A 25199-nucleotide genomic window follows, 5' to 3' on the forward strand; every position below is an offset into this window, starting at 1 on the left:
CTGTCTCCGCACTTTTCCTTTTTCCAGCGTTTCCCAGACATTAGTTACAGAGATGCTAATAGGTTTTTCATAAGGAAAGCATTCTGTAGTCCAATAAATTGGGTACATATAAAATTCTCCTCTTGGAGTATTAATAATATGCTAATACTCATTAGCATATTAAAGGGTCCAAGATGTTTTTACATTGAAGAAACTTGTCTACCTCTTTTTCATATGGCTTTCCCAGACTCATTTGAGCACAGTGCCCTTTATCTCAGAATACCTATTAACATCTTCTGGAAATAGTGTTTTAATCCAGCTTAGTTAAGAAATGTTGGCATATGTTATTCTCTGTCAGAAATGCCCTCCCTTGCTCATCTGTGCGTGTAAAACATATCCTTTAAGGAAAAGAAGCTCAGTAAGACATCCTTTGGAAAGCTTCACCAAAAACTCCACTGGGGGATTTCTCTGAACTTTCATAACACTTTTTTATACCATTCATATGATATTTGTTTATACTCTTGCTCTATTTCTTCCACTCAGGCATAGGCAGCTTGAGGATGATGTATTTCTTATTCTTACTCAAGGCCCTATTGCGCATAGCACAGGGCTATATGACTTAGTGAGTAGCTGCTTATTTATTGCTAAATTAACTGTGAAAGTGCAGTCACGCAGTACTATCTAGTGCACCCCAAATGGTGTCAAATATTCAATTATTCATTTGCCATACTTAATTCACAAGACTATGTTGTAGCCTAATTTAATTGTTTGATTCCTAATTGTTCATGAGAGGGAAGAACAGGCTGATGTGATTTGATTTTTAAAGACTGGTGGCATTTAATGTAAACATTTGAGATTCTTTATTAAATTTGTAAAATATATATTTAACTGGAGTAAAATCTTATTTTAAATAATAGCACTTTGTGATTGTACAAGTTTCATAACATAAATATGATCTAATACAGGCAAAATTGATGCTTACAAATGTACATTAATTTTATTTTCTGTTAATAAAAATGAAACATACATTTTTCCTTTCAAAGTATGCAGAAAATCCATTCATACACAAAACTTGTCAGATAAATTACTAATTTCCTGAACTTTTAATTTTCCCCACAATTTCTTTGATCTCAATCAAGACTGTAAAAGTCAGACTGTTTCCTATGGTTTTGCTGTATTAGAAATAAAAAATTTTGCATAGTTTAATCCTGTCTTTAATTCTTCCTAACTTCAGAGAGGATTACATTCCAGGAGAAGATTGTCATTTATTAACTACAGAAGCACTTTATTTGTATATGTAGATATACAAACATAAACATTGACTTATGTGAATAAAATATTTGTTTTATGTGCAGTGAATATTATGGGAAACATTTTTATAATTATGTCTACCTATGAGCATTAACTTTTAATATTTCTGTAAATAGGTCAGTCCTTTAAAAAAATTTATTGCTCCAAAAATGTGCTTCAACTTATTTATTTTGTTAAGATACTTCTAAGTTTAGTTAGCACAAAGAGTCCAAGTAGAAAATTCATATTAATAAATGTAAGGGGATTTTCTAAGAAAATAAAAATTACGCCATCAAGAAATTTTCTTAGTTTTAAACCTTTCATTTCGTTAATCTAATGCCATATCTTGATTATAAGATATGTCTGTTCATTGGTAGTGGTTTCTTAGGAATATTTATAATGTACAGCTCCAATTTTATATTGATTTATTTAGGAAAATAAACTATGTGATCAGTAATGGTTTAAAGAAATGGCTACAGATTAATCATCAAATAAGAATAGAATATAGACTGCAATGTTCTTCATCTTTTATCCATTGTCATTAGAAAACAAGCTTGAAGTTACTTTCTGACAGTAGAAATGTTATACTCTCCTCATAATCTGATCTGTTTGAATTAATTCTAATAACAAATGACACTCTTTCATGAAGATATAGTTTGTTATAGTGGAAAGAGGACTACTTTGGGTGTGATATGAACCACTTTCAAATCCTAATCACATTTCCCACTGTGTGACCTTTGATTAGTCATTTAACTTTTTTTCAGTTACAGTTTCCTCATCTATAAGCAATGAGATAAAGGTGAGATTAAAATGCCGTATCTACATTACAGGGTTATAATACAGATCAAAAGAAATAACAAATGTGAAAATGTTGATAAGCATATGCAAATGAATGCTAGTATTAATTACTGGTATTAGAAGACAGCAAAGTTACTGGTGCTATGAAACACGCTCTTTGTGTAAAGCTAATTGGCCCCCAAGGGAATTGAATTCATAACCTTGTATTAATTATCATATATTCAAAACCAAGTAGCCTAATAGACGCAAGCCATATACAGTACTTCTTTGCATATATTTGTAGTGAAAGGTAATTTTTCATTATTTTGGAAGACTATTTCACAAAATTTTAGAGGATACCAACTTTCCTAGCATAATTAGCATAATTAGTCATTGTTTAGAGTTTATTGTGCTTATCAAAAATCTACACAGCTCTTTTTCATGTATTAATACTGTTAAACCCTTAGATGTTATCTTAAGTATTTATCTTTATTTCATAACACCTCAATAAAGCATATATAATCTTAAAAATTAAATAAGGTATATATAATCTTAAACCACAGTTGTTTACCAATATGTATTCTTTGTGCTATATTTTAGAAGCATTTAACTTGGGTTATTTATATTTCAGGGACATGGACTCTCAGCTTCAGGAAATCTAGGTCCTCCTCTTCCACCTCCATTGCCAGGAGCTGGGCTATCTCCACCACCACCTCCACCACCACCACCTCTACCTGGAGGAATTGCTCCTCCTCCCCCGCCTCCTTTACCTGGAATGACTGGGATACCACCACCACCACCACCACCACCACCACCTTTGTTTGGGGGACCCCCTCTACCACCACCCCTTGGAGGAATTCCTCCTCCCCCAGGAGCATCATTTGCTCTACCTTATGGAATGAAGCAGAAAAAATTATACAAACCTGAAGTGTCCATGAAGAGAATCAATTGGTCAAAGGTAATACTATAACTAGAGTTCTTCGACTTTATCTAGCCATGGTTGATCATTTATGTGTGAATAACTACATTGCTACGTGAAAGTTTTGTATGATTTTTGAGACTATGACTACTGACTCTTTTGCTTTCCTAAGAGCTTTGCTAAGGGTTTATCATCTTACATTCATGTATCAGTTCAATGTTTAGGTAACTGGAAATTCCCAGATATTTGAAATTATGAAGAAGGCAAAAGGAAAATCAAAGTGGTGTAGAGAATAACATTTGGAATATATCAACGATGAAAAACACTTTGATTCTTTTACCATTGTTAAGTACTATACCTTTCTTTCTTCTAGTTTTTTTATTGATATATATTTGTACATATTTATAGGATACAGGTGATATTTTGATACATGCATAGAATGTGTAATGATCAAGTCAGGGTATTTAGGATATCTATCACCTCGAATATTTATCATTTCTTTGTTTTGGGAACATTTCAAATCTTCTCTTCTAGCTATTTTGAAATATTAAATACATTCTTGTTAACTATAGTCACCCTACTGTGCTATTGAATATGAGAACTTATTCCTTTTATCTAACCATATATTTGTACTCATTCACCTATGTCTCTTCATCCTCTAAGCCCCACACCCTTGTCAGCCTCTGGTAACTATCATTCTACACTCTAACACCATCAAATCTACTTTTATAGCTCCCACATATGAGTTAGAACATACAATATTTGTCTTTCTGTGCCTGGCTTATTTTACTTAACATTATAACTTGCAATTCAATTCATGTTGCTGCAAATGACAGGACTTCATTCTTTTCTTGTGGCCCAAGAAATGTATTTCATTGTGTATATATTCCACATTTTCTTTATCTATTCATCTGTTTATAGATGCTACGGTTGATTCAATATTTTTGCTGTCGTGAATAGTGCCGTAAAAAATACGGGTATGCAGGTATCCTTTTTTTTTTTTTTTTTTTGAGACAGAGTCTCGCTTTGTTGCCCAGGCTAGAGTGAGTGCCGTGGCGTCCTAGCTCACAGCAACCTCAAACTCCTGGGCTCGAGTGATCCTTCTGCCTCAGCCTCCCGGGTAGCTGGGACTACAGGCATGCGCCACCATGCCCGGCTAATTTTTTATATATATATCAGTTGGCCAATTAATTTCTTTCTATTTATAGTAGAGACGGGGTCTCGCTCTTGCTCAGGTTGGTTTTGAACTCCTGACCTTGAGCAATCCGCCCGCCTCGGCCTCCCAAGAGCTAGGATTACAGGCGTGAGCCACAGCGCCCGGCCAGGTATCCTTTTAATATACTGATTTCCTTTCCTTTGGATAAATACCTAGCAGTGGGATTGCTGGATCATATGGTAGTTCTAATTTTAATTTTTTTTTTTTTGAGAAATCTCCATCATGGCTGTACTAATGTACATTCCCACCAACAGTGTATAAGAGTTTCCTTTTCTCCATATCCTTGCCAGCATCTGTTATTTTTTGTCTTTTTGATAATACCTATTCTAACTGGGATAAGATGATATCTCACTGTGGTTTTTGATGAGCATTTCCCTGATGAGTAGTGATGCTGAGCATTTTTTCATATACATATCGGCTATTCTTCTGAGAAATGTCTGTTCAGATCCTTTTCCACTTTTTAATTGGGATTATTTGGGGGGGTTTTGCTGTTGAGTTGTTTGGGTTCCTTGTATTTTCTGGATGTTAGTCCTTTATTGGATGGATAGTTTGCAAATATTTTCTCCTGTTAAACAGATTGTTCAATTCTGTTGATTGTTTCCTTAGCTGTGCAGAAGCTTTTTAGTTTAACATAGTCCCACTTGTCTATTTTTGTTTTTGTCGCCTATGCTTTTGAGGTCCTAGCCTTAAAATTTTTGCCTAGACTAATGTCCTGGAGCATTTCTCCTATGTTTTCTTCTAGTAGTTATATAGTTTGGGGTCTTACATTTAAGTTTTTAATACCTTTGAGTTGAGATTTGTATATGGTAAGAGATATGGGTCTAGTTTCATTTTCTTTTTTTACATGAATATCCAGTTTTCCTAGCAGCATTTATTAAAGAGGATGTAGGTTCTTGGCACCTTTGGCAAAAATCGGATGGCCATGATATATGGATTTATTACTGGGTTCTCTATTCTGTTCCATTTGTCTATGTGCCTGCTTTCATAGTGATAGCATGCTGTTTCGGTTAATAAAGCCTTGTAGTATATTTTGAAGTTGGACAGTGTGATGCTTCCAGCTTTGGTTTTTTTCTTGCTCAGGATTGCATTGGCTGTTTGGGCTCTTTTTTGGTTCCATATGAAATTTAGAATTCTTTTTTCTATTTGTGTAAAGAATGTCATTGTTATTTTAATTGGGGTTGCATTGAACTTGTAGATTGCTTTGGATAATACGATCATTTAAACAATATAAATTCTTTTATTCCATTAGCATAGAATGCTTTTTCATTTGTTTTTGTCCTCTTAAATTTTTTTTTATCATCATTATGTAGTTTTCCTAGTAGAGATCTTTCACTTTGGTTAAATTTATTCCTAGGAATTTTATATATATATATTTTGTAACTACTGTAAATGAGATTGCCTTCATGATTTTTTATATTTATATATAAATAACAACATAATAGTTGCATATATTTATAGGGTACATGTGATATTTTGATACAGGCATACAATGTGAAATCAAGATAAATGGGGTATCCATCACCTCACACATTTATCATTTCTTTGTTAGGAACATTCCAGTTTCACTCTCTTAGTTATTATAAAGTATACCCGAATTTTTTGTCGATTATAGTTGTTCCGTTGTGCTATCAAATAGTGTTCATTCTAACTAATTATATTTTTGTACCTATTAACCATATCCACTTTATTCCCCACCCCACTACCCTTCCCAGCCTGTGGTAACCATTATTTTACTTTCTATCTCCATGAGATCAATTATTTTTAATATTTAGCTACCACATATGAGTGAGAACACACGATATATATTTTTCTGTGCATGGATTCTTTCACTTAACATAATGTTCTCAAGTTCCATCCATGTTGTAAGTGGGAGGATTTCATTATTTTTTTAAGGCTATATGATATTCAATTGTATTTTTGTACCACAATTTCTTTATCCACTGATCCATTGATGGATACTTAGGTTGATTCTAAATCTTGGCTGTTGTCAATAGTGCTGTAGTAAACATGGGAGAACAGATATCTCTTTGATATACTGAATTCCCTTACTTTGGATATATACTCAGCATTGGGATTTCTGGATCATACAGTAGTTCTATTTTTAGCTTTTTGAGGAAACTCCATAGTGGTTTTCATAGTGGTTGTAATAATTTACATTCCCACAAACAGAGGACAAGGGTTCCCCTTTCTACATATCCTCACCAGAATTCATGATTGCCTGTCTTTTTGATAAAAGCCGTTTTAACTGGGGCGAGATGAAATCTCATTGTAATTTTGATTTGCATTTCTCTGATGACTAAATTGTGTTGAACATTTTTTATATACCTGTTGGAAATTTGTATGACTTCTTTGGAGAAATGTCGATTCATATCCTTTTCCCATTTTTTAATCAGATTACTTGATTTTTTTTCCTATTGAGTTGTTGGAGCTGCTTATATTGTCTAGTTATTAATCTCTTGTCAGATGGGTAGTTTGCAAATATTTTCTGTCATTCTTTGGGTTGTCTCTTCCCTTTATAGAGTGTTTCCTTTGCTGTGTAGAAGCTTTTAGGCTTGATGTGATCCCATTTGTCCAATTTTGCTTTGGTTGCCTGTGTTTCGGGGGTATTACTCAAGAAGTCCTTGCTCAGATCGATGTCCTGAATCATTTCCTCAATGTTTTCTTTTGGTAGTTTCATAATTTACAGTCTTAGATTTAAGTCTTTAATCCATTTTGATTTGATTTTTTATATATGGCAAGAGATAAGGGTCTAGTTTCATTCTTCTACATGTGGATATCCAGTTTTCCCAATACCATTTATTGACGAGACTGTCCTTTCCCCACTGTATGTTTTTGGCACATTTGTCAAAGACAAGTTCACTATAGATGTTTGGATTTATTTCTGGGTTCACTAATCTGTTCCATTGATCTATGTGTCTGCTTTTGTGCCAGTACCATGCTCTTTTGGTTACTACAGATCTGTAGTATAATTTGAAGTCGGGTAATGTGATTCCTCCAGTTTTGTTCTTTTTGCTCAGGATGGCTTTGGCTATTCTGGGTCTTTTGTGGTTCCATATAAATTTTAGGATTATTTTTTGTATTTCTGTGAATTTTGATGGGAATTGTATTGAATCTTTAGATTGTTCTGCATAGTATGGACATTTTATCAGTATTGATTCTTTCAATCTATGACCATGGAATAGCTTTCCATTTTTTGGTGTCCTCTTTAATTTCTTTCATCAGTGTTTTATAATTTTCATTATAGAGATCTTTCACTTCTTTGGTTAAGTTTATTCCTAGGTATTTTATTTTATTTATAGGTATTGTAAATGGGATTACTTTCTTGGTTTCTTTTTCAGATTGTTTACTGTGGGCAAATAAAAATGCTACTGATTTTTGTATGTTGATTTTTGTATCCTGCAACTTGTCTGAATTTGTTTATCAGTTCTAATAGTTTTTTTGTGTGAAGTTTTTAGGTTTGTTTGGATATAAGATCACATCATCTACAAACGGGGATAATTTGACTGTTCCTTTCCAGTTTTGATGTCCTTTATTCTTTCTCTTGTCTAACTAGAACTTGCAGTTCTACATTGAATAACAATGGTGAAAGTGGGCATCCTTGTCTTGTTCCAGATCTTAAAGGAAAGGCTTTCAGTTTTTCTCCACTTAGTATGATACTCTCACTGTGGGTCTGTCATAGATGGCCTTTTTTTTTTTTTTTTCAGACAAAGTCTTGCTTTGTGCCCAGGCTAGAGTGAGTGCCGTGGCATCAGCCTAGCTCACAGCAACCTCAAACTCCTGGGCTCAAGCAATCTTGCTGCCTCAGCCTCCCAAGTAGCTGGGACTACAAGCATGCGCCAACATGCCCGGCTAATTTTTTCTATAGATATTAGTTGGCCAATGAATTGCTTTCTATTTATAGTAGAGATGGGGTCTCGCTCTTGCTCAGGCTGGTTTTGAACTCCTGAACTTGAGCAATTCACCCGCCTCGGCATCCCAGAGTGCTAGGATTACAAGTGTGAGCCACCGCATCTGGTCCATAGATGGCTTTTAATGTGTTGAGATAAGTTCCTTCTATATCTCGTGTTTTGAGAGTTTTTATCATGAAGGGATGTTGAATTTTATACAATGGTTTTTCAGCGTCAGTTGAAATAATCATATGGTTTATGTCCTTTCTTCTGTTGATATGATGTATCACATTGATTGATTCGCATGTTTGAATCATCCTTGCATTCCTGGGATGAATTCCATTTGATCATTATGAATAAATTTTGATGTGTTGTTGAATTTAGTTTGCTAGAATTTTGTCAAGGATTTTTGCATTTACATTCATCAGAGATATTGGCTTGTAGTTTTCTTTTTTTGTTGCTTGTGTGGTTTTGTTGTCTGGGTGATCAGGCCTCGTAGAATAAGTTTGGGAATATTCCTTCCACCTCAATTTTTGGAATAGTTTTAGTAGGATTGGTATTAGTTCTTTGAATGCTTGGCAGAATTTTATTGTGAAGCCATTAGGTCCTGGGCTTTTCTTTGATGGGATACTTTTTATTACTGCTTCTATTTGGTTTATTCACGTTTTATATTTCTTTCTGGTTCAATCTTGGTAGGTTGTATGTGTCTAGGAATTTATCCATTTTTTTCAGGTTTTCCAATTTATTGGCATATACTTGCTCATAGCAGTCTCTAATGATCCTGTAAATTTCTACTATATCAGTTGTAATATCTCCTTTTTCATCTCTAATTTTATTTATTTGAGTCTTCTCTCTTTTTTTCTTAGTCTGGCTAAAGATGTGTCAATTTTGTTTATATTTTCAAAAAACCAACTTTTCTTTTCATTGATTTTTTTTGTTGTTTCAATTTCATTTATTTCTGTTCTGATATTTATTTTTCTTTTCTTCTACTAATTTTGGGTTTGGTTTGCTCTTGTTTTTCTCATTCTTAGAAATGTATCCTTCGTTAAAATGTTTATTTGAAACTTTTCTACTTTTTTAATTTAGGCACTTATTGCTATTAACTTTTGCCGTATCAATTTTACTATGCCATATAGGTTTTGATATATTGTGTTTTCATTTTCATTTGTTTTGATAAATTTTTAATTGTCTTCTTAATCTCTTCATTGATCCTCTGGTCATTTAGGAGCATATTGTTTCATTTCCATGTGTTCGTTTAGTTTCTAGTGTTCCTTTTGTTATTGATTTTTATTTTTATTCCATTGTGGGTACAGAAAATTGTTGGTATGATTTTAATTTTTTTGAAGTTTTTAAGACTTGTTTTGTGGCCTAACTAACATATGGTCGATGCTTGAAAATGATCCTCGTGCTGAGGAGAACATGTATTCTGCAGTTGATGAATGAAACGTTCTATAAATATCTATTAGTTCTATTTAGTCTATAGTGCAGATTAAGTCCAGTGTTCCCTTATTGATTTTCTGTTTGGATGATCTGTCCAGTGCTGAAAGTGGAGTGTTGAGGTCTCCAATGATTATTCTGTTAGGATCTATCTCTTTCTTTAGCTCTCACAATATTCACTTTGTATATCTGGGTACTCCAGTTTTGAGTGGATAAATATTTAGAATTGCTGTATCTATTGCTGGATTTCCCCCTTTATCATTATATAATGATCTTCTTTGTCTCTTCCTATGGTTTTTGTGTTGAAATTTATTTTATCTGATATATATATATATATATATATATATATATATATTCCTGCTCTTTTGTAGTTTCCATTTGCATGGAATATCTTTTTTCCATCCCTTTATTTTCAGTCTGTGTGTGCCTTTATAGGTGAAATAGGTTTCTCGTAGAGAACACATGATTGGATCCTTTTTTTTAATCCATTCAGTCACTATATTGTAGAGTTTAGTCCATCCACATTCAATGTTATGATTGATAGGTAAGGACTTACTACTGCCATGTTGTTATCTGCTTTCTGCTTGTTTTGTGGTCCTCTCTTTCTACTTTCCTTCCTGTCTTCCTTTGTTAAAGGTGCTTTTTGTTGGTGGTGTGTTTTAGTTTCTTTTTATTTTTCGTGTATGTGTTGTAGGTTTTTTGATTTTAGGTTACAATGAAGCTTGCAAAAAAACATTTCATTACCAATAATTTTAAACACATGACAACTCTGCTTACAAACACACAAACAAATAAACAAGTGAAGATAAATCTAAAAGAAATTCTACACTTTTACTTCATCTCTCCCTTTAATTTTTTGTTGTTTCCATGTATATCTTTTTATACTATCTATCTCTTAGAAAGTTGCTTTAGTCATTTTGTTAGATTTGTCTTTCAGTTTTCCTGCTGAAAATATAGGTGGTTTATATACAACCATTATAGCAATAGAATATTCTGTATTTATGTACTTACTGTTACCAGCAAGTTTTATAATCTTCAGATGATTTTTTGCTATTCATTACAATATGTTTCTTTCATATTAAGGAACTCCTTTTAGCATTTTTTGTAGAATAGGTGTGATACTGATGAAATCCCTCAGCTTTTGTTTGTCTTGGAAAGTCTTTATTTCTCCTTCATGTTTGAAGGATATTTTTGCAGGATGTAATATTCTAGGGTTAATGTTCTTTTCCTTCAGGCCTTTGAATATGTCATGTTACTCGCTCCTGGCCTATAAGATTTCCAATGAGAAGTCTGTTGCCAGACATATTGGAGCTCCTTTATGTGTTATTTTTTTTTCTTTTTTCTTACTTCCCTTGGGACCTTTTTTTTAAAAAAAAAAAATTTATTTCAACATATTATGTGGGTATAAATGTTTAGGTTACATGTGTTGCCTCCCCCCCCCCCAGTCTGAGTTTCGAGAGTATCCATCCCCTAGATGGTATGCATTGCACTCATTATTTATGTATACACCTATCCCCTACTTCCCCCTCCCATATGCCCAATGCCCGATAGATGTTATTCCTATATGTCCACTTAGGTGTTGATCCATTAATATTAATTTGCTGGTGAGTACATGTGGTGCTTGTTTTTCCATTCTTGGGATACTTCACTTAGTAGAATGGGTAGGACCTTTTCTTTATTTGTGACCTTTGGGAGCTTGATTATTAAATGCCTGAGGTAGTCTTATTTGGATTAAATCTACTTCTTGTTCTATGACCATTTTTTACCTAAATATTGATAACTTTCTCTAGGTTTAGAAATTCTCTAATATTTCTTTGAATCAACTTTATACCCCAACCTCTCTCTGTACCTGTTCTTTAAGGCTAATATCTCTTATATTTGCCCCTTTGAGGCTATTTTCTAGATCCTGTAAATGTGCTTCATTCTTTTTCACTCTTTTTTCTTTTTTTTCTTTTGACTATATCTTCAAATAGCTTGTCTTCAAGCTCACTAATTCTTTCTTCTGTTTGATTAGTTGTGCTGTTGAGAGACTCTGATGCATTTCTCAGTTTGTCCTTTGAGTTTTTCAGCTCCAGAATTTCTACTTGACTTTTTTTTTTAATGTCAGTCTGTTGGTTACATTTCTCTGATAGTCTTCTCAATTCCTTTTCTGTGTTGTCTTGAAGTTCACTGGGCTTTATCAGAACTGCTATTTTGTATTTTTTGTCTGAAAGGTCGCATATCTCCATCACTCCAGAATTGCTGACTGGTACCTTATTTAGTTTGTTTCATGAGGTCATGTTTTTCTTGTATGCTCTTGATGCTTGTGGATGTTTGTTGATTTGTGGGCATTGAAGGGTTAGGTATTTATTTCTTGCAATCTGTGCTTGTTTTAACCTGTCCTCCTTGAGAAGGGTTTCCAGATACTCAAAGGGAATTGAGTATTGTGATCTAAGTCTTTGGTCACTATAGCCATATCAATACTGGGGGTACCCCAAGCCTAATAATGCTGTGACTCTTGTAGGCTCCTGGTCATCCTATCTTGGTGGACTTTGTTTAGATACAGGATAATTCCCTGGATTACCAGGCAAAGTCTCCAACTCTCTTCCCTCACTCTCTGTGCTGGGCTGGTGAGGAGAGATGTGGGCACTTCCTCTTGGCCACTGCAGCTGGGACTATGCCATGTCACAATAGAACTCAGCCTAGTCTTACCCAAAGCCCTTGGCTCCTTCTGATGTTTATTCACAGCCCAAGTGCTTCTTTATTCACCAAGTGGTGAATCTTGCCAGGACTGTGTCCTGCCCTTCAAGGTAGCATCTTTACTTTTGGCCCAGGGTGGGTCTAGAAATGCTATCCACGAACTATAGCCTTGAATCAGAGGCTTCAGGAGTCTACTTGGCACTTAAATATTGCTTAGCTGGTACCCAAATTTCAAAACAAAGTCCTCTGAATTTGTCCCTTCTTTTCCCCATGTGGAAAAGACTGTCTCTGAGCTGCACTGCCAGGAGTTGGGGGAGGTGTGATATAGGCACTGGCTTAGCCACCACCACTGGTGTCTCACAGGGTCAGGTGCACCCCAGGCCTACTGACTCCTTGCAAGCACAGCCACAGGAATTGACCAAGGACTACAGCCTTTATGGTCAGACTTGTTTACAAATTTATTTGTTTTAGGGTGCAGGCTGCTTTTTGTCACTGGGTTGGTTTCAGGGCTGAGGATTTCCCTCTGGCTGGGCTGATGTAAATGCTCCCTCTATGGGTGTCAGCAGTATTCTGCCCTGTGCTGTGTTCCCCTGTGACAGGGTGGATCTGAGATCCAGTCCAAATTCGCTTTATCACTTCACTCTTCCTCCTCTGGGACATAGAGATTTCTTTTTCTCTACTCTGTGTATTGGTGCAGCACTGCTAGGGGATGGGGTATAGGGGAGCAGTGGTGTAGGCAATGTAAGAGTCTTTTCTGCTTTCTTCAATACCTCTTTCCTTTATATAATGTTAAAGCCAGGTACTGTGATCACTCATCTGATTTTTGATTCTTCTGAAGGTGCTTCCTTGCACGGATATTTGTTGAATTTGGTGTTTATGCGGAGAGACAATTGCTGGAGGTTTCTATTCAGCCATCTTGTTCCCCGTGATTTCTTTCTTCGCTCATTTGTTTTTTGCGCATAGGAACACATCTGATCTTTGTATGTTGATTTGTATCCTGGAACTTTACTGAATCAGTTCTAAGAGTTTTTTTGTATCATATTTAAGTTTTTTTAAATAATATAAGATCATGTTTTCTGCCAAGAGGGACAATTTGAGTTGTTGTTTTCTAGTTTAGATGCCTTCTATTACTTTTTTTTGTTTGATTGCTCTGGGTAGGTCTTCCAGTACTGTGTTGAATAGAAGTGGTGAAAGTGGGTATTCTTGTCTTGTTCCAGTTCTTAGAAGAAAGCTTTTCAGCTTTTCCCCATTCTGTATGGCTAGGTCTATAGGAGTCCTCAGTGGAAATGTGGACTGTGGGGGTTCTCTCACCTTTTCTCCACACTGGGGAGAGACTCTGGGCCCCTAGTTGATCTTGGCCTGATGGCACCTTGCTTTCTTCTTTTTTCATGCCTGAGGTGTTTCCTGTCATGTCTATGGTGAATTTCACTGTTCTCTCTTAGATGCTCTATTTGACGTGTGATTATCTACTTACTGTTTTGATCCTACTTTGGTGTGGGTGAGTGCCACATGTCTTTACAAGTCAGCCATCTTGAAGCCTTCCCCTCCTTTCTTAAATATAATCATTTTTATTATTGAAACGTGTTATTTTTATTCTTAGAGAATAATGATTTGTGTGTGTATTAAACTTTCAAATAGTGTGGAATAGGTGACAGTATTAAGTAGTGACATAACCTTATTGTATTTTGATATTATCTGTCAAAATGTTTTCTTCTGAATGTTAATTTGCTTTATTATTGTTATTATGAAATAATCTATTTCTTTTAAAAAAGTTATTATATAGATTGACACAGTCCTCATTAACTGGGGACTAATCTTCTAATAAGAATATATTTACCCAGACAACCATCTGGGGAAATGACTCATCCAAGAACATAATTACTGTGATGTCTTACTGTGGGCATGTAGTAAGTTGGTTTGATAAGACTGATGGTTAAATCAGCTTTAATAGTTAAGCATATACCTATGTTTTGCTCGTAAGAGTAAATGACATATGAATGGTTTTAGAATATAGTTATTTTTAATTAGGGGCAACCCACAAAATACAGGATCCAGAAGCTGTTGGCCCAGTTATCTGCATGTATAAATGTAATGGTGTGTTTGCTAATTTAGCAATTTAGCATATAGCATAATGGTACTTTCATATCACAAAATATCATGGTGTACTGGAAAATGCACACTTCTGATGTTGGGTTTCAGTATAGTGGTTAAGAGCACAACTTTCTGGAGCTAGACTGTGTAGGTTTAAATCCTAGCTCTGTCATTTACCAGTTAGGTAGCCCCTTAAGCTTTTTAGTGTTGTTTCCTTATCTTTATCATGGAGATAATAATAGGTCTTACATCAAAGGGTTACTGTGAGGATTAGATGAGTAAATATATATAAATCACTTAAAACAGTACCTGACACATAGTAGGAGGTTTGTGTCAACTATAATTATGGTTTTTGGCTTCAACCTAATCAGTGAACTTGAGTAATTTGCTTTTCTAAGTCTAAGTTTTCTTGTTTTCAAAAATCCAGGAGCAATAAGAATATGTGAGTTGGGAGAGAGATCTACTAAATTATTTTTAAAACTCCTTTGAGTTGAAGAATTTTAAAAATCTAATTTGCTATATAGCTTATTGCTATCATGTACCTTTTCTGCACACCAGTAGAATTCTGAGAGTTTCTCAATTAATATTTATGTTGTAAGTATTATTTAGATAGATCCTAAAATTGACTTAGTGGATAGATGAATAAAGGAACTGTCATTCAACCTTGCTGAAAGTAAATTCTTAGAAAATTTAAATATGAAGTAATAATTTAGAAACTTATCTTTGTTTCAGATTGAGGCCAGAGAATTATCTGAGAACTGTTTCTGGTTAAAAGTTAAAGAAGACAAGTTTGAGAATCCAGATCTCTTTGCAAAGTTGGCATTGAATTTTGCTACCCAGAGAAAAGGTACATTTTCCTTTGTAAAATATAAATTCTTGATTATGGTATATTAGAATTCAGTTCTTTGCTAAAAATTTCTAATAATATATACATATGTATATATACTTTTTCCACACCGGACAGGGTACTTAATAAGTATAATTATTTCATAATAGTCCCTTGTTTTTTATTACATCTGTAACCTCTTGTGAATTTCATACATAGTTTTTGTACTATAACTTATCAATCTCATTGTGGTCCAGGAATTTTTGGTATTTTATTTTAATGTGATTATTTCGTTAATTATTGCAGAAGTGATAATTCAGTTAAGCATAGAATTTTTTCTGTTTGAATCAGTGTTTACAACTAAAATATGGAAATATTCTATGGTCTCATGCAATTTGAATTAGCACCTTTACCATTCATTTGTCTGATTTATCACAACATGCCCCAACATGTGAGAATGTGAATTTTGGAAGATTCAGAGAAAGAGAGAGAGAAGTGAAAATTATTTCTTTTCAGCTCTTCTATCATATGTTGCATATTGGAATTGCTTGTGCTGTATTTGTTGTTCCTTGTGGGTTGAAGTGAACACACACACTGAAATCTGGGATGATTATTCTGAAGAATTTTGACATTTTTCAAAAATTCCTACCAATTAGGTCTACTTTCTTTGTTCTTATTTGGTATAGTAGACATCACATTTAAAGGGTTCTTCAATGACTTGAGAGTTTACCATTAATTATAATCACTTTTTAAAGTTGAAAAATTGCTTAAAGCTAAGTATTCATGCCTATTGCACACTATTCATATATTTTTTAAAAATATGGTTTAAAAAAAGTAAATCTCCTTTAATCTCATACTTACAAATTTTTCCACAGAGAAAACCATTATTACTAATTTTTTGCATTGCCCCCTAGAAACAGTCTGCTTCTAGATACATATGTGTATTTATCTCTTTTTAATTATTATTCCTTGCTGTTTTTGCCAACCATGTTTTGGAGGTTATTCCATAGGAGCTTATGTTTATCTACAGTGTTCTTTTTACATACTGCATAGAATTCTGTGGTATGAACCTATCTTAATTAAATTAAGTAGTCCCATAATAATGGATATTTAAATTAGTTCCAATCTTTTGCTATTTCAAGAAATTCTGTGGTGAACATGTTTCTATATATGCCTTTGTGCACATATGTGAGGCTATTTGTAGTATAAATTCTAGAAGGGTACATTTAACATTTGAAAGATATTACAAAATTATCTTCCAAGGAATTTGCACCAATTTACAATGTCAACAAAAATGCGTATGACTGTCTATTTTCCCACAACCTTTGCCCATCTCAGGGATGAAAATGGTAAATCATTGGTGTTATAACTTTTACTTTTTAAATTAGATGTGAAGTTGAGCAGCTTTTCTTCTATTCTTAGGCAATTGTCATTTCTTTTTCTGTGAACTTCCCCCTACAGTTGTCTGCCCTTTTTCAATTGAGTAGTTGCTCTGTTGCTTATTGATTTATTTGGATTGACTGCTACGAGAATCATAGATTTCATAAAATTTTAGAGTTAGTCTGAACCTTCCAAGTCATTAAGCACAGACTCTTTGTTTTACAAATGAAGTAACTGAAGTTAGAGACAGGGAGACAAGTGTAAAACCCATTATAGACTTTCTAAAGGTATTGTGGTATAGTAGGAAAAGCCAGAGGAAATATAGTCACACATACTTGCATTCCAGCTGTGATACTTGTAACCTTGGAGATTGAGTTTTCTCATCCATAAAATGAGTAGACTAATGTTTACCTAGTAGTGTTGTGAGAATTAAATATGGTTATATATTTAAAGCATCCAGCACAGTGCTTTGTAGCTAGCAGGCACTTAAATATTATTTCCTTTTTCTCTTTCATTTAACCTGATGCTGTTTGTGTGTTTTGCTTTTTTTTGTCTTAGTTATTGACGCTTTAATACAACTGTTAATTTAGCAAGAGAATTTTATGCTCTTTAGTGCAGCACTTGGTAGAGCTAATCAGTTATAATCAAAGCAATTCTTACTGCAGCTGCTAAAACCTAATCAAACTAAAGCAAAACCAAACAAAATTCATATAAAGGCTCTCATGTATGCATTGCTGAGAATGCTGCATTTCCATTCCTCTTAACTTTGATTCTCTGAATTTTCTATGTGACACTGTTTCAACTTTCCTAATTTTGAATATTTAAGGGCAAACCAAAATGGGATACTTTTTAGTACCATTACTTTTACTAAGATTTATTTCTGAAAGGACATTTAAGGAATCAGTTAAGCATCATAGCATATTCCAGACATTCATAATATAGCCAAGACAAATTTTAATGATACTAAACTGCCATTTTTTTAATAGCACTCAATAACTATTGATTGATCTTACTGTAATAGTTGAAGTTCCTTGTCACTCGCAGTGCCTTGATTCATAATGTGGTCAGTAGGTGGCAGAATCAGTAAGAAATCAGCAAGAGGCTCTGATTTCACTGAATTTAAACTGTACTACCCTGGCTTTCCTAGCACCACTTTCTTCCCCATTCTGCTGCTCTTTGCAGCTCACTCAGCTACATTCTGGAAGAAGCAACAGTCTTGTTGTTTCTGAGACCTATTTCCAACATTCTTAAACCCAGTGTTCCAGAACCTCCCAGAACTTCTCTCTACTGCAAGGGCAGGGCATTGGAGAGCTCATGTCTTTGTTGTGACTAAACGTACTGATACTGAAGTATCACTAGTCTTTATTTCAAAGAAAATGGATTGCTAAATGGAAAGAAGCTTTAAAATACAGTAGTTCTGATATCTATTATATTTAAATGTATAAATATTTGATATGTGAAAGTACTCTAAAATTATACTTTTAATTTATATTATTCTTAAGAATTTTAGAGAAAATGATTTTTTGTTGTTGTTGGGAGATAGTATCTAGCTCTGTTGCCCGTGGTAGAGTGCAGTGGTGCCATCCTAGCTCACTTCAATCTCAGACTCCTGGGCTCTGGCAATCCTGCTGCCTTAGCCTCCAGAACAGCTGGAACTACAGGTGTGCACCACTATGTCCTGCTAATTTTTAAAATTTTTTATAGAGATGGGGTTTCGCTATTTTGCTCAGGCTGGTCTTGAACTCCTGGGGTCAAGCGATCCTTCTACCTTGAACTCCCAAAGTGCTAGGATTATAGGTGTGAGCCACTGTGCCTGGCTGCGACAATGATTTTTAATGTTGTATTAAAAAACAGGTCATTTCTGTTTTAGGGAGAGAATGGCTCTCTCATTTCATTTAGCTTAAGTTTGTGGAGTTCCTACTATGTGCAAGGTAGTATACTAAATAGGAAGGAAAGAAATGAATAAGGTCTTGTCCATGTACCAGGGAACTCATAATCTAGTGAGGGAGGTAGGAAGATGCATTTTACATTTAGTCACGTTGTAGTAAATGTTCAAATAGATATTTTTAAAAAGCCACGGGGGCAAAAAAGAAAATAGTTAATTGTGAGTAGGGTATGTAGGGTAAATGGAGGCCCCAGAGGTGATATAATTTGAGATAGGCCTTGAAGTTAAGTAGAATTTCAATAGGGAAAAGAGAAAAGACAGGATTCTAGGCAGATCGCTGTTAGCAAAGTGTTAAAAGAAAAACTGTAGACAAATATAAGAGAGTCTATGTGAGCAAAGCCTAACTCATGAATCAGGTAGCTCTGAGAACCAGAAGAGGTTCAGAGAACTACATCCAGCAGTGTGAGTAGCAAACTTTTATAGTTTGAATGTGGAAGCAACTACCGAAATCATCCAATTGGCTACAGCTAGGTGTTTGCCCTATTTGGGCATAGTGTGATGAGGCATTTGCCTTATTTGAGCATGGTCTAATCGGTTGGCTGCCTTTGATTGGCGGAAGCTCAGCTGTTTGTGATTGACTGACACTCGGCTGTTTCATCAAACATATAGTTGGTCTTCTGTTTCTACTGGTTTAGCATCCACAGATTTAACTAACTGTGGATTTAAAATGTTTGGAAAAAAGCCAATAAAAATAATAATACAGTAATAAAAATAATATAAATAAAAATATAGTATAACAAATATTCACATTCTGTTAAGCATTATAAGTAATCTAGAGATGATTTAAAGTATTTGGGAGGATATGCATAGGTCATATACAAATATTATGCCATTTTATATCAGAGATTGAATATCTGCAGATTTTAGTATCCTTGAGGGGTCCTAGAACCAATCCCCCACTGATACCGAGGGACAAGTGTACTCCCAAGTTAGGTTTCAATTTATTAAGTACAAACTTAAAGTTCAAAGAGAGCCTCAGGTCCATGGTCTCCTATTGATTTAATTTAACTGTAGGGAGGAAGAAAGTGCATACTGTGTTGAAAGCACAGGCAGGCAGCCAGCCTGTTGGGTCCATACTGTGGAGGGAAGAGGTCCTGGGGTGAAGGTGGTAAGGATAACTTCACACTGAAGAATTTGGGTTTTATTTTTTAAGTATTAGGGGTCCAATAATTTGATGATTAACCCTTGATTAGGCTTTAGGTGGACAGATAGGTTGTGAGAATTTATGGGACCACTGATTATGGATAAATATTAGTAGGCTAGGCAAGATATGATGATATCATGACTAGTATGAATTCTTAATCTTCATCTCTAAGATAGCTTCTAGTTCCCAAATCCTGTGTCATGTTGCATATGACATTTAGGTTCTCCTTAAGTCATAACTGTGCCATACAACAAAATACATTTCCAAATGCTCTCTGAATTAATGAAAGGCAGCTGGAGAAGATCCTGTTAATAGTTTTGAATATGCATCATATATGTAACTGTTGGAATTTGTGTATGTGTTCTAGTTTTAGTTTATTATTCAATTTCATGATATTTGGGGACATATAACCATCAGGGCTATAATGATAATGTCATTCTCCTTAAAAAATCTATAGTAATTATAGACAATAGTGATATTATATAAGAATTAAAGCAATGATGGTTAATATTAACTAAATTTGAAATAATAAAATATGTAGCTTATAACTGCTAATTCTAATTAGAATTTCTAGGGTTCTCTAGAGGCTTCAGGAAGAACAAAGATAGTGTGTGTGGAAGTTGTAAGCAATTTCTTTGGTTTTAATGTTGCTTGGAGGAAATATAAGAAATAAACATAAGAGGTTAATAAAATTCAGCTTCAATAATATATTTCTGTAGCACAATTTAGCTTTAATAATAATAGAAAACTGAGGTGTTATAAATATTTTAAATGCATATAAATGCCATTTTGTAATGCCTGAAATATTGGACATAGCTTCAAAATTATAGCGCAGCTAGTTTGATGATATATGTATGTAAATGCAATTTTCCTTGAGGATCATATTCTAAATTCCATTTCCTAGTCTTAGAATTAGTTGGCTGCTTCTTAAGATACCCACCCTTGTTTGGTTGCTCAGTGCAATCTTCTGTATTTGATGAAGTAATGAAAAGACAAAAGAGTGGTAAAATCTAATTCATCTCTGTCTTCATAATATAGAAATTCTTAGAATTAACTAGAAAATAATGAGATGTCAGTCTCAGAGTACACACCCTTTATAAGATAGTGCTAAAGTGTCCAGAGAGAGCTTGTGTCCTAACAAATAATTTGTCATCTTAATGACACAACATGCATGTTTTATAGTATAAGCTTTACTACATAAGGGAACAAACCAAGAAGGCTTAATTCTTTCACATGGCAAACTAAAAGCCATCCTTACCTGTCTTTGTCTATTTGGGCTGCTATAACAAAATAACAAAATACCATAACCTGGATAGTTTATAAATAACAGAAATTTATTTCTCACAGTTCTGGAGGCTAGAAATCCAAGATCAAGACATCAGCACATTCAGTGTCTGATAAGGGCCTGCTTTCTGGCTTATAGCGGATGCCTTTTTGCGTGTCTTTATGTGGTGGAAAGGGTGAGCTAGCTCTCTGGGGGCTCTGCTAAAAGGACATGAAACCCAGTTGTGAAGTCTCTGCCATCATGACATAGTCACCTCCCAAAGGCCCCACCTCCTGATATCATCACCTTGGGAGTTAGGTTCCAACATATGAATTTTAGGGGGACATAAATATTCAGTCCATTGTAATATCTATGCATAATTCATCATTTTTACTATATCTAAAGTTCTTTGGATTTCTAACTGTCTTTGTGTATCACTTTACCATAGCGTTTTTTCATTATTAACATTTTTTTTTTTTTTTTTTTTTTTTGAGACAGAGTCTCGCTTTGTTGCCCAGGCTAGAGTGAGTGCCGTGGCGTCAGCCTCACTCACAGCAACCTCAAACTCCTGGGCTCGAGTGATCCTTCTGCCTCAGCCTCCCGGGTAGCTGGGACTACAGGCATGTGCCACTATGCCCGGCTAATTTTTTTTTTTATATATATATCAGTTGGCCAATTAATTTCTTTCTATTTATAGTAGAGACGGGGTCTCGCTCTTGCTCAGGCTGGTTTCGAACTCCTGACCTTGAGCAATCCGCCCGCCTCGGCCTCCCAAGAGCTAGGATTACAGGCGTGAGCCACAGCGCCCGGCCTCATTATTAACATTTTAAGTGTTTCAACTTGTGATGGCACTTTCATTCATTTCCAATTGACATTTTCTAGCATTAATCACCTCCTTTATGTAAAAGAAGGAACAAGGAATTATTAAGCCAGAGATACATACCATTGTTTAGTTATAAGTTACCATTATAGAGAGAAGTTGACATAGAGTTATCTTCTGCCTTCTAAGCAAGTAAACTTCAAAATGGCTATGTCTGTATATACTGGCAATGGCATGGTGATTGTACTACTTCTATTAACCCTATTTCTATGGCATCTACTAACAGCAATAATAATATTGATGATATAATAATAGCATATTTATTAAGTATTTTTAATACTGTTTCCCAATAGCTATGATAAGTACTTTAAATCCCTACTTCATTTAGTCCTTACACCATTCCTAGATACTTGTATCAATTGTTTTATAGATGAGAAAACTAAGACTGTGGGAGATTAAGAAATATGTCTTGGTTATGAAGCTAATATGTGGCAAAACTGCAAATGACTTTTAGTAGATTTTCTGCCCTTGGTAATTTGTGCATTTTGTTGCATATTTAACTGATCCCTTTTCATAGGGTTAATAATGTAGTTTCATGTATATTGTATTATCTTGTGAAATGTATAATCCTATTATCCTGGCATTGAAGACAGTTCTTCAGAGCTCCACCCAAAGCTGAGAATCTATATCTTATCCATTGAAGAGAATAAGTTTCTTTCTCTAAGATTTTTTAGGCATTATTCTGTCTAGAATCTGTCAATGGTAAAACATTGCTGTGACTTGAGATGTGTTTCTTCTAATAATGGATGAAGGAATGTAGTCTTCATGTCATTAGGCATTTGGTAATGGTATATGAATATACATGGGATGCATAAAGTCATGAAATAAATTTTTCATTTGGCCTCTTTTGAAGTTAACTTCACAACATTATAGACACCTTGTGTTATTTTAATATAACACCTTTTAACTTTTTAGTTAGTGAGACTGCCTCTCAACATTTGAGTGATTTTTGTTGATAAACATTATATAGATTAAGCACATTAACAGGTGTTCTGTTGATGGCATTTGCAAATTATACAGATTCTCATTCATATTTCGAATCATTGTTCTAGCTAAATTAGTTCTATATTGGCAAATAGAAATTATTTACATTGAATTTCCATGGAAATTTTTAACATTGCTATATGAAACTTTGTTCCAACTGTATATTAATGGCAGTTAAACTAGTTCCAGACTGTATCTTGCATGATATAAGAAGTAAGCCAAGAGGTTTCTCTAATTTGTTTAAGAAATATATTCAATTTAGAGAAATTCAAATCTGGTAGTTTTTCTGAGACAGTATATATAAGTAATTGTTTTTGTCAGTCCTTGTTGGTGAGAGTAAATTTAACTCATTATTTTTAATAGGTTTTTCAATAAGATGTGGTCATTATGTTTTCCTTAATTTTAAAGTATGCTTATTGGTGTTATTATCATTATTATAGTTATCATTATTTTAAATCAGTGTTTAACATCTTGTAGGTATGTTGATTGATCCAGCTAAATTTTGTTATTAGTTGCCCTCCCGGAGATGACCCTGGAGGGGTTAAATTACAACTTAAAAATCTCTCTCCTATTTTAATGCTTCTTGGAATATAATTGTGCTCAAAAATGGATTAACATTTTGTATATGGCTACCATATTGAAAAAATTTTAACTTTTTATTTTATTATTGTAGATATTAGTTACTTATAGCTATATGACACATCACCCCCAAATTTAGCAGATTAAAAGAACATACATTTATTTTCTCACAGTTTCAGGAATCTTGGCAAATCTCAGTTGAGTCCTCTGCTTCATAGACTCTCACAAGGCTGCACACATGGTGTTTTCAGGGTTGTGGTCTCATTCAGAGGCTTGACTGGCGAATGATTTGTTTCTAAGCTCACCTATATGGTTGGCAGTATTCACTTCCTCCAGGGCTATTCTTCTGAAGGTGGTCATTCTTTGCTGGCTGTTGTCCAGAAGCTGCCCTCAGTTTGTTGCTCATGGACAGCTCACAAAAGGCAGTTTGCTTCATTGAAGAGTGTAGGACAGGAAGGAGTGAAGAGATAATGAAAGCAATAAGGAAGTCACAGTCTTTTATAGCATAATTTCCTTATTAGAAGCAAGTATTAAATAACTAGGTCCAGCACTCACACACACAGGGAGAGGATCACTCAAGTAGGCAGGGATCATTTGTGAGTCATTTTAGAAGCTGTGTACCACATAGATACATACAACTTGATTTCTCAGTAATTACAAGCTCTATGATATCTTTTTCCTTGATGACTTCAACAGAATCCTAATTGGTCCCTTTGTCTTCAGTCCTGTTTTGTTTTGATCATGGCACTTCCATTTTTTGAACATTTCACTGATTATCCATTGTCTTTAAGAAGTTATCAAAACTCCTTCTTATATATTTTAAGGTCACTTACCTTTTCATTACCCCCAAATTAGATTGAACTCTTTTGTTCCTGGAACAAAGACACTCAGCAAGACTTTGCAACTTTTCTCTGAAAACACTTTCACCAGTTCTTCATTTGGCCTATATTTAGATAACACTGTCATCAGAATGCAGTCTTCACAAAATACTATCATTGTCTTTCCTCATTCATGTCCTCCCTTAGACACCAAATTTCTTGCAGGCAGGAATAAGTATTTTCATTTTGTTTACTATTTGTTTCCCAGCATGTACCACAGCTCTGGCAAGTATAAGTGTCTTCAGTGAACACACAGATGAATTACAGTTATGTATATTTAGTTTCATAGTACCAAGGCAAATAAAGTATAAGGCAGGGGTCCTCAAACTTGTTAAACAGGGGGCCAGTTCACTGTCCCTCAGACCGTTGGAGGGCCGGACTATAGTTTAGAAAAAACTGTGAACAAATTCCTATGCACACTGCATATATCTTATTTTGAAGTAAAAAACAAACGGGCAAAAACACTCGCATGTGGCCCGCGGGCCGTAGTTTGAGGATACCTGGTATAAGGGATAGCTCATAATTTATGGACATAATACTAACCAATGTCTTTTTTTTTTTTTTTCTATTTAAAGAGACTGGGTCTTGCTCTCTTTCCTAGGGTGGAACGCAGTAGCTGGATCACAGCTCACTGCAACCTTTAGCCTTGCTTCAGCTTCCCCAGTAGCTTGGACTACAGACATGTGCCACCATGCCTGCATTTTTTTAAAAATTAAAATTTTTTTAATATTTTGTAGAGATAGGGTCTCATTATGTTGCCAGGCTTGTCTCAAACTGCTGGCCTCAAGTGATCCTCCCACTTTGGCCTCACAAAGTGCTGGGATTATAGGCGTGAGCCACTGCACCCAGGTATCAGCGTGTTTTTATTTAGTAATTTATTCAGTTATGTGTGTGTGTATGTGTATGTGTGTGTGTGTGTGTGTGTGTCTGTCTGTCTCCTGACAGTCCTTCTTATTATTGATTAAATACTAGAAATCTGCCTAATGAGTCTGGTCTGTAGTAGTTTGCTGAAGTTAATTTGCAAATTTAGTTTCCTATAATTTA

General features: G+C 34.7%; 1 protein-coding gene across 3 annotated transcripts in view; it reads left to right on the plus strand.

The window, feature by feature from the left end:
• Positions 1-25199, plus strand: part of DIAPH2 (diaphanous related formin 2) — an 824298-nt gene that overhangs the window by 236934 nt on the left and 562165 nt on the right. For all 3 annotated transcript variants that reach the window (XM_075999380.1, XM_075999381.1, XM_020285092.2), the window contains 2 exons: positions 2678-3004; positions 15008-15122. In XM_075999380.1, coding sequence (XP_075855495.1) covers positions 2678-3004; positions 15008-15122 — 442 coding nt within the window. The remainder of the gene's footprint in view (positions 1-2677; positions 3005-15007; positions 15123-25199) is intronic.

This window comes from Microcebus murinus, chromosome X (assembly GCF_040939455.1).
Source record: "Microcebus murinus isolate Inina chromosome X, M.murinus_Inina_mat1.0, whole genome shotgun sequence".
In the NCBI taxonomy this organism is placed as follows: Eukaryota; Metazoa; Chordata; class Mammalia; order Primates; family Cheirogaleidae; genus Microcebus; species Microcebus murinus.